Genomic DNA, 25,560 nt, shown 5'->3' with positions numbered 1-25,560 from the left:
GAGCTCCTTCCCTGGAATTTCCACGCAGCCAGTGGATCTCCCAGGCCTGGCTGAACCAGCCAGTCTGGGTATGGCTGCACTGCTGGGGTTCCCTCTGATTCTGCCCCAGAATCATGGCATGATGTGGTACAGGCTCCTACCCGTGCCCATGCCTGGCCTCTCTTCCCTGCCCAGCCCTTGCCATTCCCTGTGGCTCTGGGGAGGTCCTGATCTCTGTGGGCAGCACTTGCCCACAGCTGGTGGCCAGCAGCCACCCTGTGATTCCTCCTTCACCTCAGCCCTTCCCCTTTGCTGCTCCAAGCACAAAACCCCACAGCCAAGGCTCAAAATTCCTCTGAGGAGCTTGGGAGACCTCTCACTTCAACTGAGAGAAGGGAAGGGAGGAGAAATGAGGTTTGGAGGCTAATTCTGGCAGCATCACACTTGAGAAAGATCAAAAACTCAGGGCAGGAGTACAAGAAAGGAGGGAAGCTGTTGCGTGCATGCTCCTGGAGGCCCCGACAGCCCTGGTTCATGCATACTGCACGTTATTTCTGTACCTACTTAAATTAAAACCAGCCTTGTCTTGTGGATGCTGACTGGAGCCAGGCAGTTCTGCTCCCCAGGGGAGAATCCAATTTTCACTCCATCTCGCTTGTGTTTTTGACCTGGAATGACTCTGCTTTTTATATTTAACAAACGCTCCCTCCGAGCCTGGTACCACGCTGTGCTTCTCACGCAGAGCTGGCACTGCTGTGGCACACGGTGCCCCATGCCAGGAGAGCTTGGGTGGTTACCCAAGGTGGGCATCTGCTTACCTGGGCTCTGACCCTGCACCCCCTGGCAGAGCTGTGCTGTCACTCCTGAGGTGGCAAAAACTTTGTGGGCAGAGCCCTGGCTTGGCCAGCTAGGAAAGGGGGAAAGGGGGCTGGGTTCCAGCCTGCTCCTGCACCCACTGTGCCCTGGGGCTGGGCCCTGGGAATGCCAGGGAAGAGCCAGGGGCTGGTGCTGGGCTCTGGGAATGCCAGGGAAGAGCCAGGGGCTGGTGCTGGGCTCTGGGAATGCCAAGGAAGAGCCAGGGGCTGGTGCTGGCCATGGCACAGCCAGCAGGGAGGGCACCGTGGGCTGTCCCCAGAGGAGGGACCCCGCTACCTGCAGCCCCCCCACCCACCTGCCCCCCAGTTTCTGGCAGATCCCTTCCCAGCTGGTTCTCCACAGGGATAACCAGCTCCAGACTCAGTCCATCCCCTCGGGGAACTGTGGCAGACCTGGCTGCAACAGCACGGCCCCAAATTCCCAGAGGTTCCCACCTCTAGGAATAATTAGCAACAATTCAGAGCTGTCTAATTCAGGCTCCAGAGGTGCTTCCCTTCCTGCAGCACGGCCCTGCTCCCACTCCTGGGACTGGAAGCTCTCAGAGGCTCAGGAGACACGGCGGGGGCCGGGCTGACAGCGAGGTGAATGGGGTTGAGGTATTTATTCACTCCTGCAGCTCTCGGAAGCCCTGGAGAGGCTTTACCTGCCCTGACTCGCCCGGGCCGGGTGCTGACAGCAGCAGCAGCGATGTTTTGCTTCGAATTCCCTACATTTGATGAGCGCGGGTGTCTCTCTAGCAAGATATGGGGCTTCTCCGGGGTTATATAACTCAGCCAGGGCAGAGCTGCCCTGTTTGGAGCCGTCCCCCGTTCCGGCTCTCGACACCTGGCAGGGTAATTAGTCACTGATTACGGGCGGTGACGCAGGGCACCAGCCCAGCTCCTGCCCGCGCCCACGGGGCTGAGGGATTGCCTGGGAGCAATGTGTCTGCTTCCTAATCCTGTGACTCCATCGTTAATCAGCCCGGGATAAGAGAGTAAATAAGTCTGCCATTGGAGGCTGGTGCAGGGCAGGACAAATATTTTACTAAGTGTAAAATGACCGTGTTCACAGGGGTCTGAGGATGAGGGAAGAGACGAGGATCTGACTCCATGTTCCAGAAGGCTTGATTTATTATTTTATGATATATATTATATTAAAACTATACTAAAAGAATACAAGAAAGGATTTCATCAGAAGGCTGGCTAAGAATAGAATAGGAAGGAATGATAACAAAGGCAGCTCACTTTGATTGGCCATTAATTAGAAACAACTAACATGGGCTAATCAAAGACCCACCTGTTGCATTCCACAGCAGCAGATAACCATTGTTTACATTTTGTTCTTGAGACCTCTCAGCTTCTCAGGAGGAAAAATCCTAAGGAAAGGGTTTTTCATAAAAGATGTCTGTGACAGTGTACCCCTCTGTTTGTGAGTGTCACACACCAGATCTGCACAGGATGTGGAGAGGGAGCCCTGAGCTGGGGCATCAACTCCTGCCAGCAAAGCTTTGGCTCTGCAACTCTGCATCCCCCGTGGTCCCTGGCAGGGCTGCCCTCCCCAGGGGCCAGAGAGGATGGTGTGGTGCTGACACAGGGACTGGATGTCCCCAACACGGAGATCTGGGCTGGCACAGTGGGTACAGAGGGGTGCAGGGTTACTGTCCTCATCCCAAGGCAAAGGAGTGAAGGTGGCAGAGGACAGCTCCTGCCCAGCAGCAGGGGAGCAGCAGATGGGGGAACCCCATTTGATTGCTGATGCAGCAGGACAACTTCCCCACCTCTAAACAGCATCCTAAGACCCTTTTTCCCAGACCTCTGAGGGAAGCCAACCTCATTCCATAAGGGTTTATAATGGGGAATAAAAAAACACTTTCTGCTTAAAGCAAAGTATTCAAAGCCTATCTGCAGTCAGAGTCCTCTAGCAGCACCACCACTGAGGCAGCAGCCACGTCCACAGGCCTCCAGACTTGTGTTGTACCAGGAAAATGAAATCCTGGATTAGCTGTACACCCTCTTGCAGGACACTGCCCTGGCAGGCAGCTCCAGCTCTCTGCCCCACAGGGCTCCAGCCTTGCTGGCTCCTGGGGGTCAGGCTCCCATGAGAAGGCTGCTAGAGCCTTCATTTCATTCTTAATCCAGAAAAATAAGCAAATAAAAGCAGGATTCCATTTTAGGCCTCTGTATCCTGAAAAGCTGCTGCCAACGAGCCTCTCATGTGCTTGCCCGGCTGCGCTGTGGCGCTGGGAGCAGAGGCTGGAGGGGCTGGAAAAGCAGCACAGGGGGACTTGATTTCATATGAGCTGAATTCCAGCTTTCACTCCAGTGGAAAAGTCCATAAAAACGGGGATTTGGAGTCTGCTCCTGCCCGGGGCATGCCTGTGTAACCACTCCTCTCTGCATTCCTCAGATTCCTATTCCGCTGGAGACTGGATTGGAGACGGGGTCTGAGGTCCCTGCTGGAGGGAGGAGAAGGAGAAGGAGGAGGTTTCCCTTGGCCTCTGAGCTGTGAAAGCGGAAAACCAAAGCATGTCACAGGTCATAGAATCCCACGTGCTGCGTGTTGGGCAGACTGTGTGCATTTCCTCGCCGGAGGAAAGCAAGAGCCTGCACCCAGCTGGGTACCCCAGGCTGCCGGGCAAGTACGTCTACTACTCCACAGAGAGCTGGACTAAGCCCCCCTCCATGGTGCACCCCAAGGCTCACCTGCTCCCCAGGTGTGGAGCCCAGCCCCTGCCAGAGCATGTGGCTGCCCACATGCAGGGGAAGGACGAGCAGAATTCCTCCTTGGAGAGACCCCCTGCACCGAGCCAGCCTAAGGAGGAAGAGAACAACAGCACGGGCCCTGAGGACCAGCCAATGTCTCCCTCTCTGGATATAACCATAGAGACTCTCAACAAGATGATCCTAGAGATTGATCCCACCTTCCAGCCACTGCCGTGCAGGCCAGTGAGGGCTGCAGGCCAGCCTGCTGCTCAGGGTGACACTGCAGCCACCAAGAAGCAGGAGCAGGAGGCAATAGGTGAGGCAAAGGCAGCACTCGGGTCACCAAAGCTCCCATCTGGTGAAAATCAGAGCCTGGTTGGGCACACATCTGTCCCCTGGACCCACACAAGGTCCTGTGCTCCTGGGGAGGCTGGAAATGGGCACCAGGGACATTCCCTGCTGTCCCCCAGAGGATCAGTGTCCTGACATCAGGGCTCCATATTAAGGAGCAGGAGTTGTGTATCCAAGCTCTGCCTGACCCCAGTGCTTCCACAGCCCTTCTCTGATCACTGTTGATGTATCTCATGTCCAGGCAGCTCAAAGGGGTCCAGAAAGGAACAGGGAAAACAGCTTTTGATTCTACCTGATGTTCATTTCCCTGTGTTTGAAGAAAACAATTCTCATTACAAATGGGACTCGCAGCTGTTGGAAAACTTCTAATCCCAGCTGTCACCACCAGTGACGGGCTCTGGATGCCCAGTGAGGACCCTGCTCCCCTCAAGGGCAGCAGAACCTTTCCCAGGGTCACACTTGGCCTGTGGGAGCACATGGGTTTGCAGCCAGATTTCCAGAGCCCTGGGCTAAGGTATCGAGTGTTGCACAACCATCCCATTTAAGTGTTCCCAACCCTTGTGCCAGGGCTTGTGCACTCCCTGGGCAGCATACCTGGCATAGGCAAGGCACCAGCAGCACATACCAGCCCTGTCTCTGCTCACAGTGCCTTATGTGACCCCTTGTGCAACTCTTCCCTGTCATCCCTGCAGCCCAAACTCTGAATTTTTATTCCTGCCTGGGCTCTCCTGCTCATTTTGGGTGTTCAACACCCTGTGCATGGGGCAGCCCCAGCACATGGGGAGCTGACACTGCTGACAGGACAGGTTCAGGGTGGTTCAGGTGCCTCAAGCCTCACTGCTTCCCAAAAGCTTTACTGCCCATCCTTGCCTTTACACATGGAAATACCTCAGCAATCAGTCCCCAGGCTTCTTTCCACAGCAAAGTCAAATGTGAGGATGTTAAAGACAGAAAAAAAAAAAAAAATGAAATTCTCCCTGAGCCCTCATGCAAACATAAGGAGAAGGATGAGGTGGGTGTGAGGGTGCTGGCGCTGCAGCAAGGCAGCAGCACTGCAGGAGCCAGGCAGTTCCAGAGCAGACAGTGTCTGCTTCCTGCTGGGATGGACAGGGTGGCCTTGCAGATAAAATACTGTGCCAAAGTGCAGATCCAGCTCTGGCTGCTCACTGCCTGACCCATTCCACTGCTCAGGGGCTGGAGCCCCAAGCAGCTCCAGAGGTAACGTGCGAATGGTCTGGAGAATCTAGAACTGAACATCTGGAAAGCTGGCCACGAGTTCAGTGGGGAAAGCCTCACTCCAGCTTTCATTTTCTTTTAACAGCTCTTGGTTTTTTACACAAACTTCCTCCATAGTGCAGTGTTCACTCACTGCTCCTGCTCGAGCCCTGCAACCTGTGCCCTGGTGTGAGGGTGGCAGGGACTGAGGGTGCACAAGAGAGGTGAAAGGGGCCTGTTCTTGTCTTTTTTAGTGGAGAACATGAGGAAGCTTTAAACATGGCACTCAGTCTTGATGGGCCCCTTCCAGCTCAGCACAATCTATGAAATGCTGCAGCAACAGGAGGCACTTTCATGAGAGGCTCTGTTCCCTCTGGATCCTTCTAGATCCTAGAGGAGAAAGGAGAGCTCAGACCTCGGCTTGCGTGACATCTGGGCTCCGTGTTTGTGGCACTTTTGCCACTCCTTGATGCTGGAAAACTTGCCAAGGTCTTGAGCAAATATTTGAGGTTTAACCACAGGTGATAAGAGGAGCAAAGGCAGAGAAGTAGGAGGTAAAAGGCCTCCTGAGCCTGGTGTGCAGACTTTTGTCAGTTCTTTAAAGAACAATTAAAATCCCCATTTCTTTCTCATTTTGGGGAGATATTGACAAAAAGAATCTGGCCAGCTCACTGCAAGGGTTTGAGCACTGGTGCCAGGGCACATGGACACAGAGCTGCCCCCAGGCTGGGCACTGGAGGAGCTGCTGCTGGCAACAGGGCTGTGGAGGGGCAAGGCTCTGGCTCTGGCTCTGTTCTGCCCTGATCCAGCTGTGTCCCCACTGGGGACCAGCCCTCCTGGCACACCCAGTGCCTCCTTGGCTGTGTTTATCCAATTTTCTGCTTGGATTGGCACAAAGGAGCTCAGGGAATCACTTCTGTACAGCCCTGTGCTTTTCCTGCTCATCCAGCTCCCTGCCCCAGAGTTCGGGTTGATGCTGTGAGCTGCTAACACAGCAGGTCCATCAGGACCTGTCACACCACGGGCAGGGAGCTCAGGGCTGTCAGAGCAGTTTGTCTTTGCTGCAGCAAAAAGGATTTTCCCTCTCTGAGAAACACCTTTGAGAAAGGGAACTTTGCTGAACTCCATGGCAGGGCAAGAAGCAGGAGCTGAAAGCGAAGCTGGGCACGTCCAGGCTGGAAGGGAGGTGCACACCTCTGGCTCTGGAGTGATTAAGTGATTAACCACAGGAGCAGCTCCCCTGGGATGGGATGAATCTGCCATCGCTGCAAGCACTCAAATCAAGTCTGAGTTGCTAAAAGGGCTCTTCCAGCTCAGCCAGAAATGCTGGCTTTGTCCAAGGAAGCCTGGATTTGATGTGCATCAGGCGCTCCTGGTGCTGGCTGTGAGGTTCCACTGATGCTGTTGGACAGGAGATGCTGTCAGGTGTGTTCCTGTGTCACTAATGGCAAGTGGAGGGGCTGGCTCTGAGCAGGACACAGGCACAGAGACTGCTCCAGAGAGATCTGTGCAGGGTGGGAGAAAGGAGGAGGGAGCAGCCAGCCCCTGCCAGGTCTGTGCTTGCTGCCAGCAGGGCTGGTGCTGTACACCAGGATGTTGCATCTGCCCCTGTGCCACGTGGATTTGTCACTGCCTCACTGCCCCAGCTGTACCTGGGGCCAGGTGACATCCCCTCTGCCCAGGGTGTGCAGGGCCACCCTCCGAACCTGACGTCACCCCGGGGGGAGCAGCCAGGTGTTTTTCTCTTGAGTCAGGTACAAACAGAGCAGCTGCTGGAGGGAACACCCTCCTCTGGCTGCAGGTCTCAGCAGGCCCTGGCTGGGTAATGCTGGCGAGGGGGGTCTGAGCAGCCAGACGTGACCGCACGTAACCCCCTTCCCTGGGAGCCTGCCAGCACTGAGGGCATCGCTTCACCTTGGGCTCTGTGAGGAATCAGCCCCCACAGGGTCCCCAACACGCTGCTGGACCCCCAGCCCTGCAGAGGGGGAGCCAAAATTCCCAGCAGGAAGAACAGACACATGTTCCTCACAGAGCTTTGCACACACCAGATCCTTCATGAGCTCCCCTCTCTCTCTCTCTCTCTGCAGACATCAAGTACATAGAGCTGACACCAGGCAGAGCCACGGGGCCTGACCTGCCACAGGGCTCCCCCAGCCCTTCAGGCACCCCCTTCTCCAGGTCCCCTCAGACCAACAGCTTCCTGCCCCAAAAAGGGCCACTGGGAGGCAAATACAGCTCCGGTGACAGCGTGGTTTTCTCCAGCCCACCCGGACCCCCGAGTCCCCAGCCAGCCACGCTGAGCTGCAGCAAAGCATCCGAGAGCAGCAGCGCTCCCTGGCAGTGCCTGGCAGGACACACGGACACAGCCTCCTGCAGCCCCGGGGCCCTCAGCACCTCCCCAGGTGTTGAGAACCTGCTGAAGCCCGTGCAGGTGCTGAGGGCCCGGCAGAGGGGCAGCTGGGTGTCCCAGCTCTCCACCAGCCCTGGCTCTGACACCAGCTACATCCTGGGCAGGTAAGTGCCACCTGTGCCCGCTGGAAGGGCCACAGGGCAGTCCCTCATTCCTTGGGCTGGCAGATGATGCCCTGCAGGGTTGGTGCAGTGGCTGGCAGGGTTTCTGTGTGTGAACAACCCCCTGATCTGTGCTCTGTCTCCCTCCTGCAGCAGCACCCACTCGCTCCACAACGACGACTCCGATGCTTCGGCCGCTGCCTCCCTGTCCCCCTCCAGCTCCCTGGGCAGCCCCTGCTCCCCTTCCTCAGGCATCGTGGCTCACCCCAGGGAGGCTTTTGGCCAGAGCTCCCCCCAGCCCCGGGCAGGGACCTCCCCCAGCACCTCCTTGGCCCAGAAGGGCCAGGCCAGCAGCTGCCCCCCCTCCATCCTCACCTCGGCCACCGACATCCCAGTGCTGCTGGTGAACGGGTGCCTGGAACAAGGAGATGGACCCCCCCAGCTGGCCAGAGCCCCCCCAAGTTCTGCCAAACAGCCCCCCCTGGCCGGCTGCAGCCCAGCCTCGAGGCTCGGGGGCCTGAACAACGCGCAGTCAGCACCCACCCTCAGCTGCCTCTCAGACAGTGAGTCACGGGCAGGGTGGGGAGCAGTGCACAGCCCAAAACTGCTGGGAAACGGGGGGCAAACCCCGTTTTCCCTCTGCTTTAGCTGCTTATATTCCCTCTGCTTATAGACACAAAGGATGAGAGGTTCTTGCTGTGTTTCCCCGTGGTCCGGGTGGTCTCCAGGCTGAGGGTGGTGACCCAGCATTAGGCACAGCTTTCTGCCCACCGGTGTCCTGGGACATGGGCTCAGCAGCCAGGAATGCTCTGCTCCCTCCAGGAGATGCAGATGCACCTATTTATAGCACCTGAGAATGAGAAACATCATTCTGTGCTGTGCTGTCCTGTTTGCAGACCCAGAGCGGGTTGGGAGGAGGGGCTGGGGTTCCCGTTGGCTCTGAGGACACCAAAAGGTACCAGGGTTCACAAGGTCCCTCATTCAAGGGCAGACACTGGGGCTATTGTTCTCTGGAGGAGATGAGCAGAGGCAGCTCTCAGGGCAGAGGGTTTTAATTGGAATCTTTATGGGAATAGCAAGAGGGTCAGATCCTGGTGTAAATCCCATGGTCCAGGGGATTGTGCAGGGCTGGGCAGGCTGGCACTGCCAGGGGATTCCATGTGACCCTCTCTGCACTACATCACAGCCTGCCAAGAGAGATAATTACATGGAGAACGAGCTATTCTGAGGAGTGGGGAGGAAAGGATTCAAAAGGATTGAAAAGCCTTCAGCCCTGGCCACCCTGAGAGAGAAATGTCTTTACTGGGCTCTGCCATCTGGGGAAGTCCTTCAGGTTCCTGCTGGCCTTGACACCCTGTGGTCTCTTGCAGGTCCCCTGAAGGCTGGGCAGCCCACCATGAAGTTTGTGATGGACACGTCCAAATTCTGGTTCAAGCCAAGCATCAGCAGGGACCGAGGTGAGGCAGGAAAGGTTCTGTGGGTGTGACCTCACCTCGGGCTCTGGCCCGTCCCCAGAGCTCCCCAGTGTCCCTGTGGGGGCTCAGTGGGGGCAAATCAAATCCTGCTGGGGGCTGATGGGTGTGGAGGGACCCTCTCAAGGGTTGTGTCACGGCCCCTCGGTGTCCTCCAAGCCCAGCAAAGCTTCTCCTGCCTGTCACACAGCACAGCCTGGGCAGGGTCTGAGTGTCCTGGGGACTGCAGGGACCCTGTGGGACCCAGCCAGGGCCCTGCAGGGACGCTGCAGTTGGTGGCACACCAGGGATGTGCGTGTCCTTGGCACATGCTCCAGAGCTTTTCCTGCTGCTGCCAAGGAGGGACTCCCTGCAGAGCAGCAGGGCACAGGGCAGGGAGTTCCCACCTGTTGTGTTTGGCTGAGCCCCTGCCTGTGCTCTGACAGCAATCCAGCTGCTGAGGAACAAGGAGCCGGGCACGTTCCTGGTGAGGGACAGCACCTCCTTCCGGGGCTCCTTCGGGCTGGCCATGAAGGTTCCTGGCTCTCCCTCGGGCAGCCAGACAGGTAAGGGGGTGCATGGGGGGGGCTGCTTCAAGGGTTTAAACTGAAATTACTCAGAATAAACCCACAGAGAAGCCAACCACTCTGGTTTGTGGCAGAGAGCCCCTGTGTGTCTGCTTCTCACAGGGGCTGGCACCATGATGGTGGCACAAAGCAGCTCCAGTGATGCCCTGGGACAGGACTCTGGGGTTGCCAGGGGTGACACAGTGGCACTGGGGCCGCTGCTGATGCTGATTGTGGTTCCTCTTGCAGGTGAGGAGAGCAGTGACCTCGTCCGGCACTTCCTCATCGAGTCCTCCACCAAAGGGGTTCACCTGAAGGGCGCCAGCGAGGAGCTGTACTTTGGTAAGGATGGTGCTGTGCCCACAGCAGCCCTGGCAGCCCCAGGAGCTGTTCCCAAAGCCCCTGGAAGCACCAGCCAGGACCAGGTGAATGTGCTGCACACCTGCCAGCACAGGAACCCCCCAGCCCCAGGTCCTGCCTGCCCTTTCCGTGCCTCCAAAGCAGGAACGTGATCTCCCTATTGGGACGCTGTTGTGGGTCTGTGGGTGGGGGGTTCCAGGCAGCAGCCCCCCCCTAAACTCACAATTCTGATTGCAGGGAGCCTCTCTGCCTTCGTCTACCAGCACTCCATCACCCCTCTGGCCCTGCCCTGCAAGCTCAGCATCCCCACCCGAGGTAGGAGATGCAGCAGGAGGGAGGCTCTGGGCGGCCCCTCCCGCTGCTCCGGGGAGGTGGGCGAGGTCCTGGCGTGGGGAGGGGTCTGAGCCCCCCTCCGGGTGCCTGCGAGGGGCCGCTCCCCTGGCTGCAGGTGGAGCAGGGACCTGCAGAGCTGACCTGGGGACGGGAGGGCGGTGGCTCCTTCCCGCTGGGGGCAAGGGAAGTGGGAGTGGGAGATCAGAGGTGAATGGAGAGGGAAATGAAGCACAATTAAGTTAATTACTGCTCTAAACCCTTGCAATTAGAGTGGTCCTGTGCCTTTGAGCCTCTTGCGAGATAAGGAAAGGCCAAAGAGGTGACGAGCTCAGCCTGGCCTGTGGCATCACTGCTGCTTGTCCTTTGTGCAGATCTCGCTGATGGAGAGGACAGCCCTGACTGCGCTCCTGAACCTGCCCTGTCCCTGGCCAGGAAAACTGCAGGTGAGGACAGGAGCCAGCTGCTGGCCCTGGGGACAGCCTTGGGCACGCTGTGACAGCAGCAGGTCACCCCTGGTGGGGTGGCACTGGTGGGACATCCCCCTCCAGCTTCCCATGAGGCTGGAGATAGCTGCAGTAAAATGAATTTTACTGATTTTTTACTGCAGGATTTCTGCAGATTTTTCCCTGGGTTGCAAGGAAACCTGATATTTTTAAGGAAAGGAAACTTTGAGTCCTCAAGTTGCTTGAAAACACAGCTCTTGAGGTCATGAGGCTGATCAAAGACCCCCGGGTTCCACAGTTTTAAAGAGTTTCTGATTTTTAAGCCTCTCTCCTGATGGGCTTCAATGGGGGTGGAACATCTGGAGCTTTAGGAGAGGGATGGGCAGTCAGGGGCTGGTGAAATTCCCTTACAGGGCACATGTGGGAATGACAGAGCAGGATGGGGAAGGGTCTGTGCACCTCAGCCTGGGTGAGCTCCAGGTGAGAGCAAAGAATGAAGGGCAGGAGACCACACGGACGGGTCACAATGCAGGCTGGGGAGCTGGAGACTGCTTTGTTTTGCTGGAAATTCTGAAAAATCAGTTGGCAGGCTGGAAAGTTTAGTTTGACCCAGAACAGCCCTTTAAACAGCTCAATCAGCCTGAAATGTCATGTTTTAGGTTGGCTGTCAGCCCTTCGTTAGCTTGGGGTATTTCTGCTTTTCATTAAAGGAAATATGTAATAAACAGAAAAAAAAAAACCCCAGCAAATGTGACATTTAGAAACGGGAAATTAAATACTTTGACTTTTACAACAATTAGTGCAAAGAATTAAAGCAAACCAAACTAAATTAGTGAAGAATTTCTGAGTCACCAAATCTTTTAATTTTCATCAAAACAAACCTGACCCGGGTCCATGTGAGGGATCTGCAGGATGACCCCTGGGACCCAGCCCTGCCTCTGGCCCGGGTCACATCCGTGCTGAGCTGTGCTGTCCTTGCAGTGTGCAACGTCCTGTACCTCAACTCAGTGAACGTGGAGACGCTGACAGGAGCCCCAGCCATCCTGAAGGGCATCTCCTGCACCTTGGAGCTGGAGACACTGCCCACCCCAACCCTGGTGCACTTCAGGGTGACGGAGCAGGGCGTCACGCTGACCGACGTCCAGAGGAAGTAAGAGCTTGGATGGGCCAAAGGAGGGGGAGTCACGGAGAGGCAGCTCCCTCCTCACTGCCCAGCCTCAGGAAAACCTGTCCTGGTTGGACAAATCCATGTCACCATCCAGGGATGGGTGTGACCCTTTAGCAAGGGATGCTGTGTTTGGTGGCATGGCAGGAAACCAGCGGCACTCAGGCTTGGGGTTTTGGGATGCCTTGAGACCCTCAGTCTTCCACAAGCATAACAGGATTTGAAAATTCATGTCTTTTCCCAGGCCCTTCCCTTTCCTAACGATCCCCTCTCCTCTTCCAGGGTGTTTTTCAGACGACACTACCCCTTGGCTGCCATCAGGTTCTGTGGGATGGACCCTGAGAACAGAAAGTGAGTTTTGGGCAGCCATGCCTGTCAGAACCACCCACCACTGCTGTGCTCCCTTCCCTGTGGTTCCCAGTGCCTCTGCACCACTTCAGATCCCAAATCCCATAAAACTGCCCTGGGCACACCGTGCTGGGGTGGATCTAAACACAACCCTTGGCTTTGCAGCTGATGGAATGAGTTAAACATCAGCCTCTGAGCAACTCCCATTCTGTTCTTCCCCCAGGTGGCAGAAGTACTGCAAGTCCTCCAGGTAAGAGCAGGGACGTCCTGCATGGAGTGGGGGGCTGGAATCCGGGGGAATGCTGCTGCTTTGGGAAGTGGCTGCATTGCAGAGCAGAAAAGAATGAGCTCAAAAATGAGGAGGGGATGTGATGGAAGTTACCATGGTGGCAGGATGAGGCGTGGGACTGATGGGTGAAGCTTTAGGGGGGGTTGCTCTGTAGGTTTGGATGAGAGGTTTGGCTGAGCCCAGTTTTCCACATCCCCTCATGCAGAACCCCTCATCCAAATCCCACAGCCTTCCCAGGGACTTGTGCTGGGTTCAGGAAGTGAGTTTATATCTGGCTCTACCTTGTGCTCAAGAATCTTTTCACAGCTGGGGAAGCCTTGCCAAAAATGCTCCTCCCGGCTCCTTGGCTTCCAAGGAAACGTGATTGGGGAGCGGGCCAAGGTGGAATTGCTGGAACTGGGATTTGGCTTTGTGGCTGGGCTGGTTTCAGCCTATTCCTTCAGATTCCTGGATGCAAACTGAATAAGCCTCTTTTCTTTCACAAAGAATCTTTGGGTTCGTGGCCAAAAGCCAGACAGACTCGGAGAACCTCTGTCACCTGTTTGCAGAGTACGACACCGTGCAGCCAGTGTCCCCTGTCATCGACCTGCTCCGCCAGCTCCTGCCCAGCCCGTAGGGACACAGCCCTGGGACACTCAGGGCAGCAGCTGCCCACACACTGCTGAGCTTCTCCTGCTCCCCTTCTCCTGCTTCTGGGTTGCATTTTGGCAACAGCACGTATTTTGAAATTTTTTGTTATGCACCACCGCATCAGGAGCCTCAGCTAAAGACTTTCAGCTCTGGTGGGATGAGATGCCCCTCCAAGCCTCTCCATGGGGCACTGGCTGCCCTGGGAAAGGGATGGGAGCTGTGCTCTCAATGGAACCAATGTCCCTCAACTGGACTATCTGCTTTGAAGGACCACAATGCTCTGGCTGGGGTTTCCACCAGCCATGAGGTTCCCTGTTCTTGGGGTGTCTGGGCTGGGGGAGGTCATGGAGCTGAACTGAGCTGGGGACTCAGCCCTGACACCCCAGTGCTGCAGGGAGGGAAAATCTGGGGGAGGAATCGCCCCCTGAGCAGCACAAAGAGGCAGCTTTGCAAATCAAAGTGTATAAAATGACTAAGTCCTGCTGGAAACCTGCTTCCCTCGAGGAGCAAGCAGCATCCACAGGCAGGAATTGACAGAGCAGCGCATTTTTCCTGGTGCTGGGAAATTCTCCTGCCCTTTTACGCAGTGCAGGGTTGCGGGCGGGGCTCGACCTCCCAGCATTGGAGAGAGCTGGGAAATAAATGGTGACATTTCCATGACAGTGAAACATCATCGGGTTTTTGGAAATGACTTGCCTGAATTTGGGCCGGATTCTCAGATGACGTAAATTGGCAGGGCCTCGAGGAAGACGGTGCTGCCATGATCTGCAGCAGCTGAAGGGTCAGCTCGTGCTGTAGCTCAGAGCAGAAAGCAGCTCTGAGGCCACCACGCTCTTCTCTACCTTATTTCTCATTTGGTGCCTCTGCTTTGGTTTAATTTTGGCCCCCATGTTAACAAACCCTCGCAGGGGTGTTTTCAACAAAGCCATAGAATATTTTTCAACAACACCACGAGGATGGCAGCAATGGAGACACTTGCTCTGCTCCAGAGCAGCTGAACAGATCCACACAGGGCAGAGTCCCTGTGCTCCAGTCAGGCTGTAGAAGGGGTCCAGCTGTGGCCACTCTTGGCAATGACCAGAACAGATATTGGGGTCACTGCAGGGGGAGCACATGGGGCACCAGAAGGAGACAGCAGCAGCTTTGTCCCCCCAGTCCCTCTGCCCTGAGCTCTGCTCAGCCACAACCCAGCACTGCAGGGTGGGCCTGGGAGCTGGTGCCCAAGGGATCCAGATGCCTCTGCTCTCCCCATCATGCTGCAGGGACCAAGGGGCTGCAGCTCCCCAAGGTCACAGGCAGTTTGGGCTGTGGGTCCTGAGCCCTGAGACCCTGGGGCAGTCCCAGGACCCCCAGAGCTGGACTCTTTTGTTATTATTTTGTTGGTCAGGACCAGCAACTGGAAGTGGGGACGGGCAAAGGCTTTGGCCCCTCACGGTGCTTTGGGGGGTTGTGCTGCCCCACCGAGCCCAGCCAGCCCTGGTAGCCACCAGCACAGGGCCAGGGCATGGGACTGGGCTCCAGGAGGCCCATCTGCCGTGCCAGCAGATTTCTGGGCTGTCTGTATTGGCTGCAGCCCATCCCGGTGCTGTTTGCACAACGCCAGCACCGCCCTCAGCCCGGCTCCGGTAACCGGAGCACCCGGCTGGCCACCCCAGCCACCCCAGGAGCCACCAAACACGGACTCAGCGACCTCCTGAGCCATGACCCCAGGGCAGAACTGGCTGCAGACACTGGGGCAGAGCCGAGTCGTGACCGGGAAGTGCGCGGCTGTCGCAATTCCTGTGCCTGGGCATCTCCCGCCTGCATCCTGACACCTTCCCCAAACACCGAGCGGGGCTGGAGGTGCCCGGTGCGCCCTGGCACCAGCAGGAACCTGCTCATGTGCCTCGGGCTGCAGCACTGCCTGGCCACGAGCCCGTGTCCCTGGAGCAGCCGGTGCCTGTCCCTGTGTGCCCCTGAACTTTGAAGCCGGTCCAGGGTCCCCTCCCCAGGCTGGCGCCGTTGCCGCTGCTCGGTGGCGCTGCGTGGGGCGACAGTGACAATCCTCGCGGTGGCACCGGTGGAGACACTGAGCCGGGAGTCATGAGGAAGCAAGAAATTATTTGTTTCCCACCCCATCCCTGCTCAGGGAGGTTCTTCCAGAGGCTCGTGGGCTCCTGGGTTTGCAGGGCTGCTGAACCCCAAACCCAGAGCAGGTCCCTGGGCAGAGGTGGTGACCAGAGCCTGTCCCCACACCAGTGGGATCCTACAGCCCCCTCGTTCCTGCTCTGCCTCCCTCCCCTCCCATAATTTAAAAGCATAAAAGATAAAACACACTGGACAGAAACACATCAAATAACGGGAAATTAAATACAGTAATTACCTTTTTTGAGGATACAAAGGTTCAAGTGTACTGTAAAAGATCGGTGCTACACGGGAATCTGATGGGACGGGCTTGGCCTGGGAGGGACGGACAGGGACCCCTTGGGCTCCAGGGGACACGCTGGGGGTGGGGGACACTGGTACATGGTGGTGTGTAAATACAGCCCTAAACTACAGGAGAGACGCTACGAGATGCTGGAGCCCTCGGAGCGGGACACAGAATGTGCCCTGGGGCATTGCCGGGAGCCCCCAGACCAGGAAAGGCCCTGCTGGACCCGCCCTGGTGCAGACGGGGAGTGGCCGAGGCCACCAGGCTGGCGCTGTCACTGCACTGTGTCCTGCTGTGGTGCTGCCACAGGGGACTGGCACTGGGACTGGCACTGGGACTGGCACTGGGACTGGCCCCGGGAGTCCCTTCCTTGGTGCGGGGGCTCTGAGGGGTGGCAGGGACAGGGACCCCCCTCCCCACCAAGGACCATCCTGGTAAATGGACTCAGTTTAGAAGCTGTGTGTGAGCAGGGCCACGGGCAGCCAGGGCAGGCAGGGATCTGGCAGGGCACAGGGCAGGCAGGGATCAGGAGGGCAGAGGGTGTTTCACTAAAACTGAAACGCTTCGTTCCCATTGGGGGGCCTTGGACAGGACAAATCCACATGGAAAACCAAAACCGACCACTGAGGCCATGATGGAGCCAGAGGGTGGGTCAGGAGGGGACTGGGGAAGTCCCCTCTGTCTTTAGCACACTTTCCATGGCATTTTTATGTGAAAAATTTCCATCCCAGAAGAAAAACCAGGTACAAAACCAGTGACAATTTCTCAGCTGAGAACATTGTGCTGGTGAAATCAGATCCCATCACGGAGACATTCCAGAATCCATCCCAGTTTTGTCACATTGGCCAAGAAGAGAAGACAGGAGCCATCACTGCAGTGCCCCAGTCCCTGGGGATGGAGAATTCCAGCCTTGGGGCCACACAGTCACTTATCAAATCCCACCAACAACACTTTTTAAATACTAAAAAATTTGGGGAAGAAAGAAAAAACTCAAACCAAAAGAAGCTCTTCCCCCTGGGATGTGTTTCCTGGGCATCCCTAACCCCTCCACCTTCCCTTCAATGCTGCTTGCCTGGGGATCCTGACCCCCTCACCCCAGGAGGGAGGAGGGGGAGACAGGATGGATGAGAGGCTTTGTCCCTGCACAGGGAGTGGGATGGGGCTGGGCCATGGGGAGGAGGACCTGGGCTGTGGGGCTGGGGGGCTGCAGCAGGGTGGGGGAAGGTCTCTTATTGCTCTGAGTGGCCACACTGCCCTTCACACACACGCACTCGGGGTGGGATGCAGGCAGGGGGGTCTCTCCAGGCCCCCCAGTCCTTGCCTGGGCAGCCTCTCGCCACCAGGGAGGGCAGGATGAGGCACTTCTGCTGCTGCCCCTGCAGAGGTGTGGCATGGAGGGCACTGAGCCGCAAATGCGCTGCTGCCACCGCGCCCCCCGAGCTGCCAGGTGTCCGAGGTTACCTGCGGGGCCAGGCTGAACACCAGGGGCACCACGGGGCAGCAGCAGCAGCAGCAGCAGCATCAGGGGTGCCCCCCACCCACTCCACCCAGGCAGCCCGGGGCAGCATCATCCAAGCCGTGTCCGTGCGGGATGGAGGCGCGGCCGGCGCTCGCCGGGGTGGATCCCTGGCGGTGGCTGTAGTGGTCATGGCGGTGCCGCGGGCGCGGAGCGCGGCGCCATCCCAGGCGCATCCCGGGCTCCCCCGGCACTGCTCAGCAGTCACGTCCCCTCTCCTTCTCTCTCCTGGGCAGCCCCGGCGGGGGTCCTGGCCCTGCACGGCGCGGGACCACCGCGGTCACGCTCACATGCTGTCGGCCAGCTGGTGACAGTCCAAGTCCCCCTTCAGCTCCAGGAAGCCCGGCAGCTTCACCCCCGTCTTGCGGTCCACGCACCAGCACTTGCCCCGCTGCCCGTCCAGCGCCGGGTGACACTGTGGGGATGGCTTCGGTCAAGGACACCCAGCCTGGACCCCACGGGCTGCCTGGCAACCCAACCAGGAGCTCTCTTTGGGGCTTTACCACCCCCATCCCACCTGGGGTTTTTGGAAAGGGCCCCCAGCACCCAAAGGGTGACTCCCACCAAAGCCAGGAGCCAGGCAGGCTCTGCCGTGCCTTGTCACTGTCCCCTCCATCCACGCCCCCCCTCCCAGTCTCACCTTGGCTCTACAAAATGCCCCTCCCAGCCCCCTGTGACAGGTCAGAGCCCATCCTACCTGCTTGGGGTGGAAGTTGCCGTTGCGGTCGCAGTTGGGGATGGGGATGACGTAGAGATCCTCGTGCGTGCGGGTCTGCGAGGCCGCCAGCCGCTCCAGCGCCCGGTGCAGCTCACTCTGGCACGAGCCCTGCGCCTGGGGAAAGGGAAGGCTGAGCTGGCTGCAGGGCTGGCACACGCTCCAGGCCCTGAGCCACGGGATCCTGACCCTGGAGCACCCTCCCTGCCCTCCCCAGCCCTCCTGGGGCTCACCATGACCCGCGTGTCCTCGCGGTGGTGAGGGCTCCCGCTGCTGCGCATCTTGTTGCCGTTGTTGACCCTCTTGGCCTGCTGCTTCTGCAGGCACTTGCGGTCGTGGATGCTGCAGGGGCTGAAGCTGTTGTTGGGGTGGTCGATCTCCTCCTTCTCTGCAAAGACACAGACCAAGGGGGCTCAGTGCCACAGAGCCCCCACGGTGTCCCAGTGTCCACAGTGCCACTTGCACCCCGAGGAACAACATGCAGTGGCTTCTGGCAGGTGCCACATCACTGCCTCTGGTCCCTACAAGTGTCACTCACAGCCCTGGGTCCATCCTGCCCCTTCCACTGCACTGGGCTGAGCTCCTTGCAGCACTGGGAAAGACTCCTGAGAGTTTTTCCTACTCATTAGCCATGGCTAACAACTTGTTGCCGTGTGTGTGTTATTGTAGGGTCACAAATGCCCGCTGCGAGTGCTGGGCAGTGGCTCCAGTGTGCTGGGTCTGGCTGTGCCCTTGCCAGCCACACGTCACCAGGTGCTCACCCACAGCACTGGAGCTACAGGCTTGGAAGCTGAGACACGGACAGTGAGCTCCAGGACACCTCAGCGCCTCCCCAAATCTGCCTGTAGGAGCTGCAGTGGCAGTGGAGGCACCGGGGCGGAGCTGAGCCCCCGCCAAGCCCGGGGCGGCACCGGGCGCCACGGCCGGGAGTGGAGCCGTGCTCTGCTGCGGGGAACGGCCCTCGCCAAGACATGAAAGAAGAAATTCCTGGAATAAGAAAGTTAATCTCCCGCGGGGCCGATCCCAAAAGGCGGCACTTGGCATCCCCGCCTGCGCCAGGAGCGCAGCCAAGCTGCCGGCCCAGATGTTGGCAGCTGGACAGAGCGTCATGAGACGAGTGCTCGGCGTGACTTTAGCTTTTTAAAAAGCTGCCGGTTCCTCTGGTTTGGGGCCCGTGAAGACTCTGTGGAGGGGGGACACCCCAAGAACCAGGGTTCCTCCTGTGCTCAGAGCTACGTCAGGCACAGCCCAGGCAGTTTTTGCCCCCCAGCCCACCTGGGCTGTACAGGGAAGTGGCTGAGGTTATCATGGGGTTGGGCTTAAACAAATCAATATTGCAGCTGGCAGCAGGGAACACCTTCCAAACCAGGCAGGGGGTGGTCACTGTCGAGGGTCACACCCAGGGGCTCACAGTGCCAGCACAGGGGCTGTTGGGTGACACCCGGCGCTGGCCCTTCCCACAGGCAGGCAGAGGGCTTAGAGCCACAGCTTCCTGCCCACTGTATCCCCACGGCATCCCGGTCCTGATCTCCCACCAGCACCTCTTGCCTCGGTCCCTGCAGTGCAGGGCTCCTGGCCCAGCTCCTGGGGGCCCGGTTAAAGTCCAGAGTGAAGCCCCAATCAAAGCCCCCTCCCTCGTGGGTGTTATTTGCTTTTTGCTTAATCTGTCCATTTTTTTTTTTCCAGGAAATAGCTCATGCCCTTGAAATTTGAAACACAAACCCAAAGCCTCCAGGACCCTGCACAGAGCAGTGCCAGCGCCAGCCCCCGGCGGCACCAACCACGAGGCTGTGGCGCAATGGGGGCGCTGGTGGCAGAGCCCCGCCGGGAGCTCGGTGACTCTGGCAAGGATGCTCCTCCCCTGTATCCCTGTGGGGAAACACACAGCAAGAGCTGGGCAGATTTGGCACCCGTGCGGGACCACCGTGCCGAAGTTCCTGCACCTCCATGCGCTGCTCCCACGCCGTGGAAAGGCAGCACCGGGAGGCAGCGGCGCTGCCCCCGCAGGGGAAGCCCTCACCGGTGGCTGGCACAGCCAAACCCCCTTCTTCCCCCCGCCAGCCGCCTCCAGAGCATCAAATCTCCCGGCTTAAATAAAACCAGATGCCAATAACATTTTCATAAGGTCACATGAAACGCCGGTGCCTCCGGGCAGCGAGGCGGCTCCTGACAGCGCTCGCTCGGGACCCGCGGTCCCCGGCTCCCACGGCAGCTCCAGCATCCCTCCCTCCCTGCCCTCGGGGTTACTGTCCCCCTGCTAAGTGACACACAGCAGCTCAGGGGACCTCTCGCCTCCCTGGAAATCCGAAAACTCACCCTCAGCACAAAGACTCGGGAAAAGCAACGCGTGTGGAGCCCAGAGCTGCCACGCCCCACACTGCCCTGATGCCACCCAGTCTGCCGCTTCTGCATGGGCACCACCACCCTGGAGGCATGGAGGGTAGGGGGGTCCCGATTTGGCCAAGGAAAGCCTCTCTGGTCACTTCGGTGCCAAGGGGATGGGAGCGGGGGCTGACCTCGCTGGACACATAAACCAGCCGCCTGTCCCGGGAGGAGGAGGAGGAGGATTCCTGCCGGCCTGTGGACAGGGCACACAAACGAGTCATTCAGCATCGCCTTCAATTAACGGGAGCTGCAAATGAGGTTGGTCACGTGCCGAGTCTGTGATTCACAGCGCTGAGCCCGAGGGAGCGGGAAGGGCTCCGGCTCCACCGCGCGGATCCCGTGGGAGCAGAGCCTGGGGCAGCCAGCAAAGCCCTGCGACCTCGCGTGTGTGTCCTTGGGGACAGACAAGTGTCACTGACCCCCACAGCTCCAGCCCCGCTCCCCCCTGTGCCACCAGCCCCAGCACCAAGGACCTCATATGCCTCAAAGGGCACAAGGGGCATCCACATGTGTGTGGCCAGCGTGGCACAAGCCACAGTGAGCCCCAGCACCCTCCATGTCCCTTTCCAGCGCCCCCAGTGTCACCTGTGGGTGGTCCTGGCAGGACTGTGGCAGTGCTGGCTCTTGGCTTCCTGGGCTCTGGACTTGGCAGGCGCCAGCACTGGGAGGGCCGTGCTCTTTGTGCCAAGTGCTGGTTCTGGCAGAACGTGGGGAGCCAGGGATGGGGGTGGCAGAGGTGCAGACACAGGCACCTACTGCCCATTGGCCTGGGATGCCAGCTGGGAGCTCGGCCCATCCCCATGCCGTGCTCAAACACGGCTGAGCACCTCCCACCTCAGTGCCCAATGTGGAACCGAGGGAGGGGAGGTCAGGATGCAGCAGAGGGAGTGAGGAATGCAGGTGCAGGTGATTCCCCAGAGGGACCAGAACCTTGCCAGGAGCAGCACCCAGCCTGGAGAAACCCGAGTGTTGGTGAGCCCCCAGCCCAGGGGACAGCTGGGACATGGCTGAGCCTTGCCTGGCAGAACCCAGCCTGTCCTCCCTGCCTGTGCACTGTCCAGCCATGGCTCAGCCACCACCATTCCTCCCCGTGACTGCACACAGAAAGAAAACAGGATCTGTCCCAGCTTACAGAGACCACACGGGATGAACGCAGCTCCCATGGGTCAGGTTTTCCCAGACATAATCATTTACCCAACACTAAATCACTCATCGTGTGTGCTGGGGAATATGTCCTCACCTCCTCCTGGCTGCCACACATGGGCTCAGCCACCACCACCCGCCAGCTGTGACAGAAACACGGGGCTGGCACCTTCTGGAGCCGGCCCTGCACAGGGTTCTGGCTGAGGAGTGGGATCCCAAAGCCAGCCATGAGCTGGCAGGGCCAGGGTCCAGCACGAGGTGCCCAGACCCGCTCGAGTAAGGTGAGCAGCCACTGCTCCCTCACCTCCTGGAGTCACATCCCGTGGGTGCCACAGGTCCCGGCTGAGCAGAGAGGCTCTTCCTGGCTGTGGAGCCGGGAGCCATGTCCGACTGCTCACAAAGCCCAGCCCCCTGATCCCAGCCTCTTCCCTGGAATGCGGAGCCCCCCGGCCAGAGCCCCCAGACAAAATGTTTACTGTACGAGCCGCGCGTTAACCGCTTCCCAGCCGCCGGCACAGCTCAGCCCCGCGGGCACAGCCGGGGGCACCTGCTCCGTACAGCCCTGGCCCTCAACGGGCACTTAATTCCCTTCTGCTGGTCCCCAGGGGCATCAGAGACACCAGCCATGCCAGGGTGCCCTCGCTGCGCCAGGCAGGGCTGTGTGGGAGCCTGCAGCCCCCAGCCCCACGCTCCCACCATGCCTGGGATGTACCACTGGGACAGCATCGATTTCTGTGGGTGTCCTGCCCACATCCTGTCCGGGACACAGGGGCTCCTGCTGCCCTCTGGCCCATCCTGCTGCCTGTGAGGCTGCTGGCTAGCACGGTGCCCGGCGGGCGACCCGGCTGCCATAGCCACCCACCCATCCCCAGCCAAGCCAAAACACCGCGGGAAGGAAGGGAAAAAATGCAAGGCTGTTTCCTAAAGGCTCTGGGAAAAAATGTTGCATTACACGGGGCACGGCCAAAACCAACAGGGCTTGGCAGCACGGCGCAGCCCCGGGCCAGGGAGCCCAGACAGCTCCTGCAGGATGTGGGATGAGGACAGACAGGCAGGACAGGGGGGTTCTGAGCACTCCCAGCCAGCTCCTGTCCCAGCAGGGGTGGCCAGAGGGGCCTATCCACGAATGGCACTCATCACAACGGGGACACCAGAGGAGCTGCCATGGATCAGACATGCAAGGAGGGAGTGGAAGTGGGATCCAGCCCCACGGATGGGCAGGGACGAACATTGCTCCAGTCCCTTCTGCCCCTCAAGGAGCTCTAAGTGACCCCACGTGGGGACCCAGGGTCAGGCCAGATGTGGATTGTCCTGGGCTGATACTTCCCAGCTTCAGGGGACATGGTCCTGGTCACAGCCTGCAGGATGGGAAAGGGGAACCACCAATGGACCAGGTCCCCACACTGATTCCCTGGAAGCAGCTTCATTGCCATGGTGTGACCTGCACCGCTCTGAGGCGGCTTCCCACTGCTGGCTTCTCTCTCAGACCCCAAATCCTGCCCAAGCACCAGGGGTCACCACCACCACCTGCAAGGCAGACAGAGCACACGGGAGGCAGCTCCTCCAGCCTGGCAGGGCAGACACAGCTCACACACAGCTCCCAGCTGGCCCTGCCTGGAGGGAAGCAGGTGCCCCATGCCCTCTTTCCTGTTTCCCCCCAGGAAAACAGGGGGGAAACAGATCTGGTGCAGCCAGACCTGCCAGCAGCATCCCAGAGGTCACAGCGCAACAGGAGCTTCCCTGGCAGCTGGGATGTGTCCCCAAGGGCTGCAGGTGCTTGCAGGACACTGTCCCACTGTCCCATGGTCCAGGGCCACATTGCAGCCAGGGCACAGCAGGTGAAGGTTCACCTCTCCAGCACATGTGGTGCCAGTGGCTGTGACACTGCTGTGCCCGCGGTGGGTAAGGATGGCACAAATGTGAGCCACTTGTGCCAGGTCTCCTGCAGCCTGCCTCTGCTCCCTCCCTGGAACGTGCTCCCTGCATTCCCATCCTGTGCTGTCCCATCCCATCCATCCATCCATCCCATCCCATCCATCCCATCCCATCCCATCCCATCCCATCCTGCCTCTCAGAGTCATGGAATTGTTTGGGCTGGAAGGGACCTTAAAGACCACCCAGTTGTACCCTCCTGCCGTGGGCAGGGACACTTTCAACCAGATGAGGTTGATCCAAACCTCATCCCACCTGGCCTTGAACACTTCCAGGAATGGGGCACCCAGAAATATTCTGGGCAACCTGTGCCAGAGCCTCACCACCCTCACAGGGAGGAATCTCCTCCTAACATCTAATCTAAATCTTCCCTTTTTAGTTTAAAATCCTTCCCCTTGCCCTGTCACAATCTATCCGTGTAAAAGTCACTCCTCGTCATTTTTCTCAGCTCCCTCTAAGTATGGGAAGGTCCCTGATGAGTCCACAGCTCTTGCCGAGTGAGCAGGGAGTGGGTTGGTGCCAACAGGGGTCATGCCACTGCCCCTGCGAGGGACAAGGACCCCCAGGCACCCACCCAGGGTACCCACCCTGGGCACCCACCCTCTGCCGCCCCTCCGCCGCCTCACCTGGGGGCTGGAGGCTCTCCTGGATGGCCTCGACGTCGGCCAGGTCTGTGCAGATGCCCTGGCCGTGCATGAGGGTGCGGAGGGGCCGGGGCTCGCCGCGGGGGGGGTAGCAGCGCAGCCCCGCACCGCAGCGCGCGGTGTAGACGCCGCAGGCGGTGCCGCGGGGCAGCGCGCAGGTCGCGCAGCACCCGCAGCCCGGCTCCCGCACCAGCTCCGCGCAGCCCTGCGGAGCCTTGCACCGCGCCAGCCGCTCCTCCGAGCACGGCGGGCACTGGATCGCCTCCTCGCCGCTGCCCGGCCGCGCCGCCGCCGCCAGCAGCGCCAGCACCACCGGCAGCACCGGCAGCCCCAGCGGCAGCCCCGGCCCCGGGCGCATGGCGGCCCCGCTCCGGCCCCGCTCCGCGGCGCTCGGCTGGCGGCGGGCGCGGGGCGGCGGCGGCGGCTTTATGCGGCTTTATGCGGCCCCTGGCCACACCTCCCGCCGCCGCCACCGGGGCCACCGGCGGGGCCGCCCCCGTCGCCACCGGGAACCCACCGGGCAGCGACGCTCCCCCCGGCGGCGGCCACACCGGCACCGGCACCGCCGGTGGCTTCAGCGGCCAGGCCACCGGCGGGGCGGCCCCGGCGGCGGGCAGCGCCGAGAGCCGGCCCGGAGCCCCCGGCCCCGCGGCGCCCACCCGAACCACCCGCCTCCTCCACCCCGCTCAGTCCCGAGAGCAACCGGGATGAACGGGGGTCACACCGTGCGGGGCTGCAGCGCGGGGAACGCGGCCAAGACCCCCGGGGTGGGCTCCGGGCTCCGGGTGTGGGGGGTCCCGGAGGGAGGAGAAGTGCTGCTGATAACGGAGCATCTCGCACGGCTCGGCCTCGGTGTGTCCGGGACGGCCCAGGGCGGCCCCGCCGGGCCCCCGAGCCCACCTGGCCCCGGTCCCGCAGCCCCCCGCGCCCCCCGCCCCGCACAGCCCGGGATAGGTTGAAGGCTGCCGGCACCTAGTGGCTACTCGGGAAAAGCGGGAGCGGGCGGAAGCCCCGGCTGCCTCCCGGGACCCCGGCCCCGCCAGTCCCCGCTGCACCGGGCGAGGGCGGGAGCCCAGAGACGCGGGGAGCAGCCCCTGTGCCCGCGGGACAGTGCCCGAGCATCACCCGGGCTAGTGACCCCCGAGCTGCGCCCTGGGGCATCGCAGTCAAAATCGGGTTTGGGACAACTGGGGGGACCTGTCTGGATGTGGGGAGGGGGGCGTGGGCGCAGCACGGGGGTCTTGGATGTAGCAGGGGGGGCCCTGGTGTGGGGGTCAGTGCAGTGGGTGGGACCAGAGGAGCAGAGCTGCCTGTCATACAGGCTGAGAAGCCCAAACTCACCTCATGGGTGAGTACATCCAGTGCTCAAAGTGGCATTTTGGCTTGAGTGACAGCACTGGTGGCATTGCCACCAGGGCTCTCAAGACCAGCTTCTCTCTCCCCTGCAGGTGAGTTGGGCATCAGCAAGTGCAGGCAAGGACAGGGGCAAGCAGGGTCTGTGTCCCCCACACCCTCCAGCCCCAGCCCCACAAAGTATCCTCACACAGCACCACTCTGAGCCCCTGCCCTGCCTGGCACTGCTGCACAGTGGCCCTGACTCAGGGCAGAGGCACC

The 25,560-nt window shown here is 59.8% G+C and overlaps 2 protein-coding genes across 2 annotated transcripts; one reads left to right on the top strand and one right to left on the bottom strand.

The window, feature by feature from the left end:
- Nucleotides 1-3,362: 3,362 nt before the first annotated feature.
- On the top strand, nucleotides 3,363-13,204 carry TNS4 (tensin 4). Its single transcript, XM_036398978.2, has 12 exons — nucleotides 3,363-3,855; nucleotides 7,193-7,619; nucleotides 7,770-8,179; nucleotides 8,987-9,073; nucleotides 9,514-9,633; nucleotides 9,883-9,975; nucleotides 10,231-10,308; nucleotides 10,698-10,769; nucleotides 11,751-11,919; nucleotides 12,217-12,285; nucleotides 12,506-12,532; nucleotides 13,058-13,204. The coding sequence occupies exons 1-12, from the start codon at nucleotides 3,363-3,365 to the stop codon at nucleotides 13,185-13,187; spliced, it is 2,175 nt and encodes a 724-aa protein (XP_036254871.1). The 3' UTR covers nucleotides 13,188-13,204.
- A 2,332-nt stretch (nucleotides 13,205-15,536) lies between these two features.
- IGFBP4 (insulin like growth factor binding protein 4) lies at nucleotides 15,537-24,327 on the bottom strand. Its single transcript, XM_036399124.2, has 4 exons — nucleotides 23,929-24,327; nucleotides 18,076-18,230; nucleotides 17,825-17,959; nucleotides 15,537-17,542 (listed from the first exon to the last, which is right to left on the bottom strand). Exons 1-4 carry the CDS (start codon nucleotides 24,302-24,304, stop codon nucleotides 17,414-17,416), a joined length of 795 nt encoding a protein of 264 aa, XP_036255017.1. The 5' UTR covers nucleotides 24,305-24,327; the 3' UTR covers nucleotides 15,537-17,413.
- Between the last annotated feature and the right edge of the window lie 1,233 nt (nucleotides 24,328-25,560).

The sequence above is a fragment of the Molothrus ater genome, chromosome 27, assembly GCF_012460135.2.
Source record: "Molothrus ater isolate BHLD 08-10-18 breed brown headed cowbird chromosome 27, BPBGC_Mater_1.1, whole genome shotgun sequence".
NCBI classification, from domain to species: Eukaryota; Metazoa; Chordata; class Aves; order Passeriformes; family Icteridae; genus Molothrus; species Molothrus ater.
The sequence above is the reverse complement of the archived record's forward strand: the minus strand, read 5'-3'. Positions and strand labels throughout refer to the sequence as shown.

Coding starts and splice junctions, on each gene's coding strand:
- TNS4 (XM_036398978.2), top strand. CDS start 3,363: ATGTCACAGGTCATAGAATCCCACGTGCTGCGTGTTGGGCAGACTGTG. Junction 11,920..12,216: donor CTGACCGACGTCCAGAGGAA/GTAAGAGCTTGG, acceptor CTCCTCTTCCAG/GGTGTTTTTCAGACGACACT. Junction 12,286..12,505: donor ATGGACCCTGAGAACAGAAA/GTGAGTTTTGGG, acceptor TTCTTCCCCCAG/GTGGCAGAAGTACTGCAAGT.
- IGFBP4 (XM_036399124.2), bottom strand. CDS start 24,304: ATGCGCCCGGGGCCGGGGCTGCCGCTGGGGCTGCCGGTGCTGCCGGTG. Junction 18,231..23,928: donor GGAGAGCCTCCAGCCCCCAG/GTGAGGCGGCGG, acceptor GTGTCTTTGCAG/AGAAGGAGGAGATCGACCAC. Junction 17,960..18,075: donor GCGAGGACACGCGGGTCATG/GTGAGCCCCAGG, acceptor CCCTTTCCCCAG/GCGCAGGGCTCGTGCCAGAG.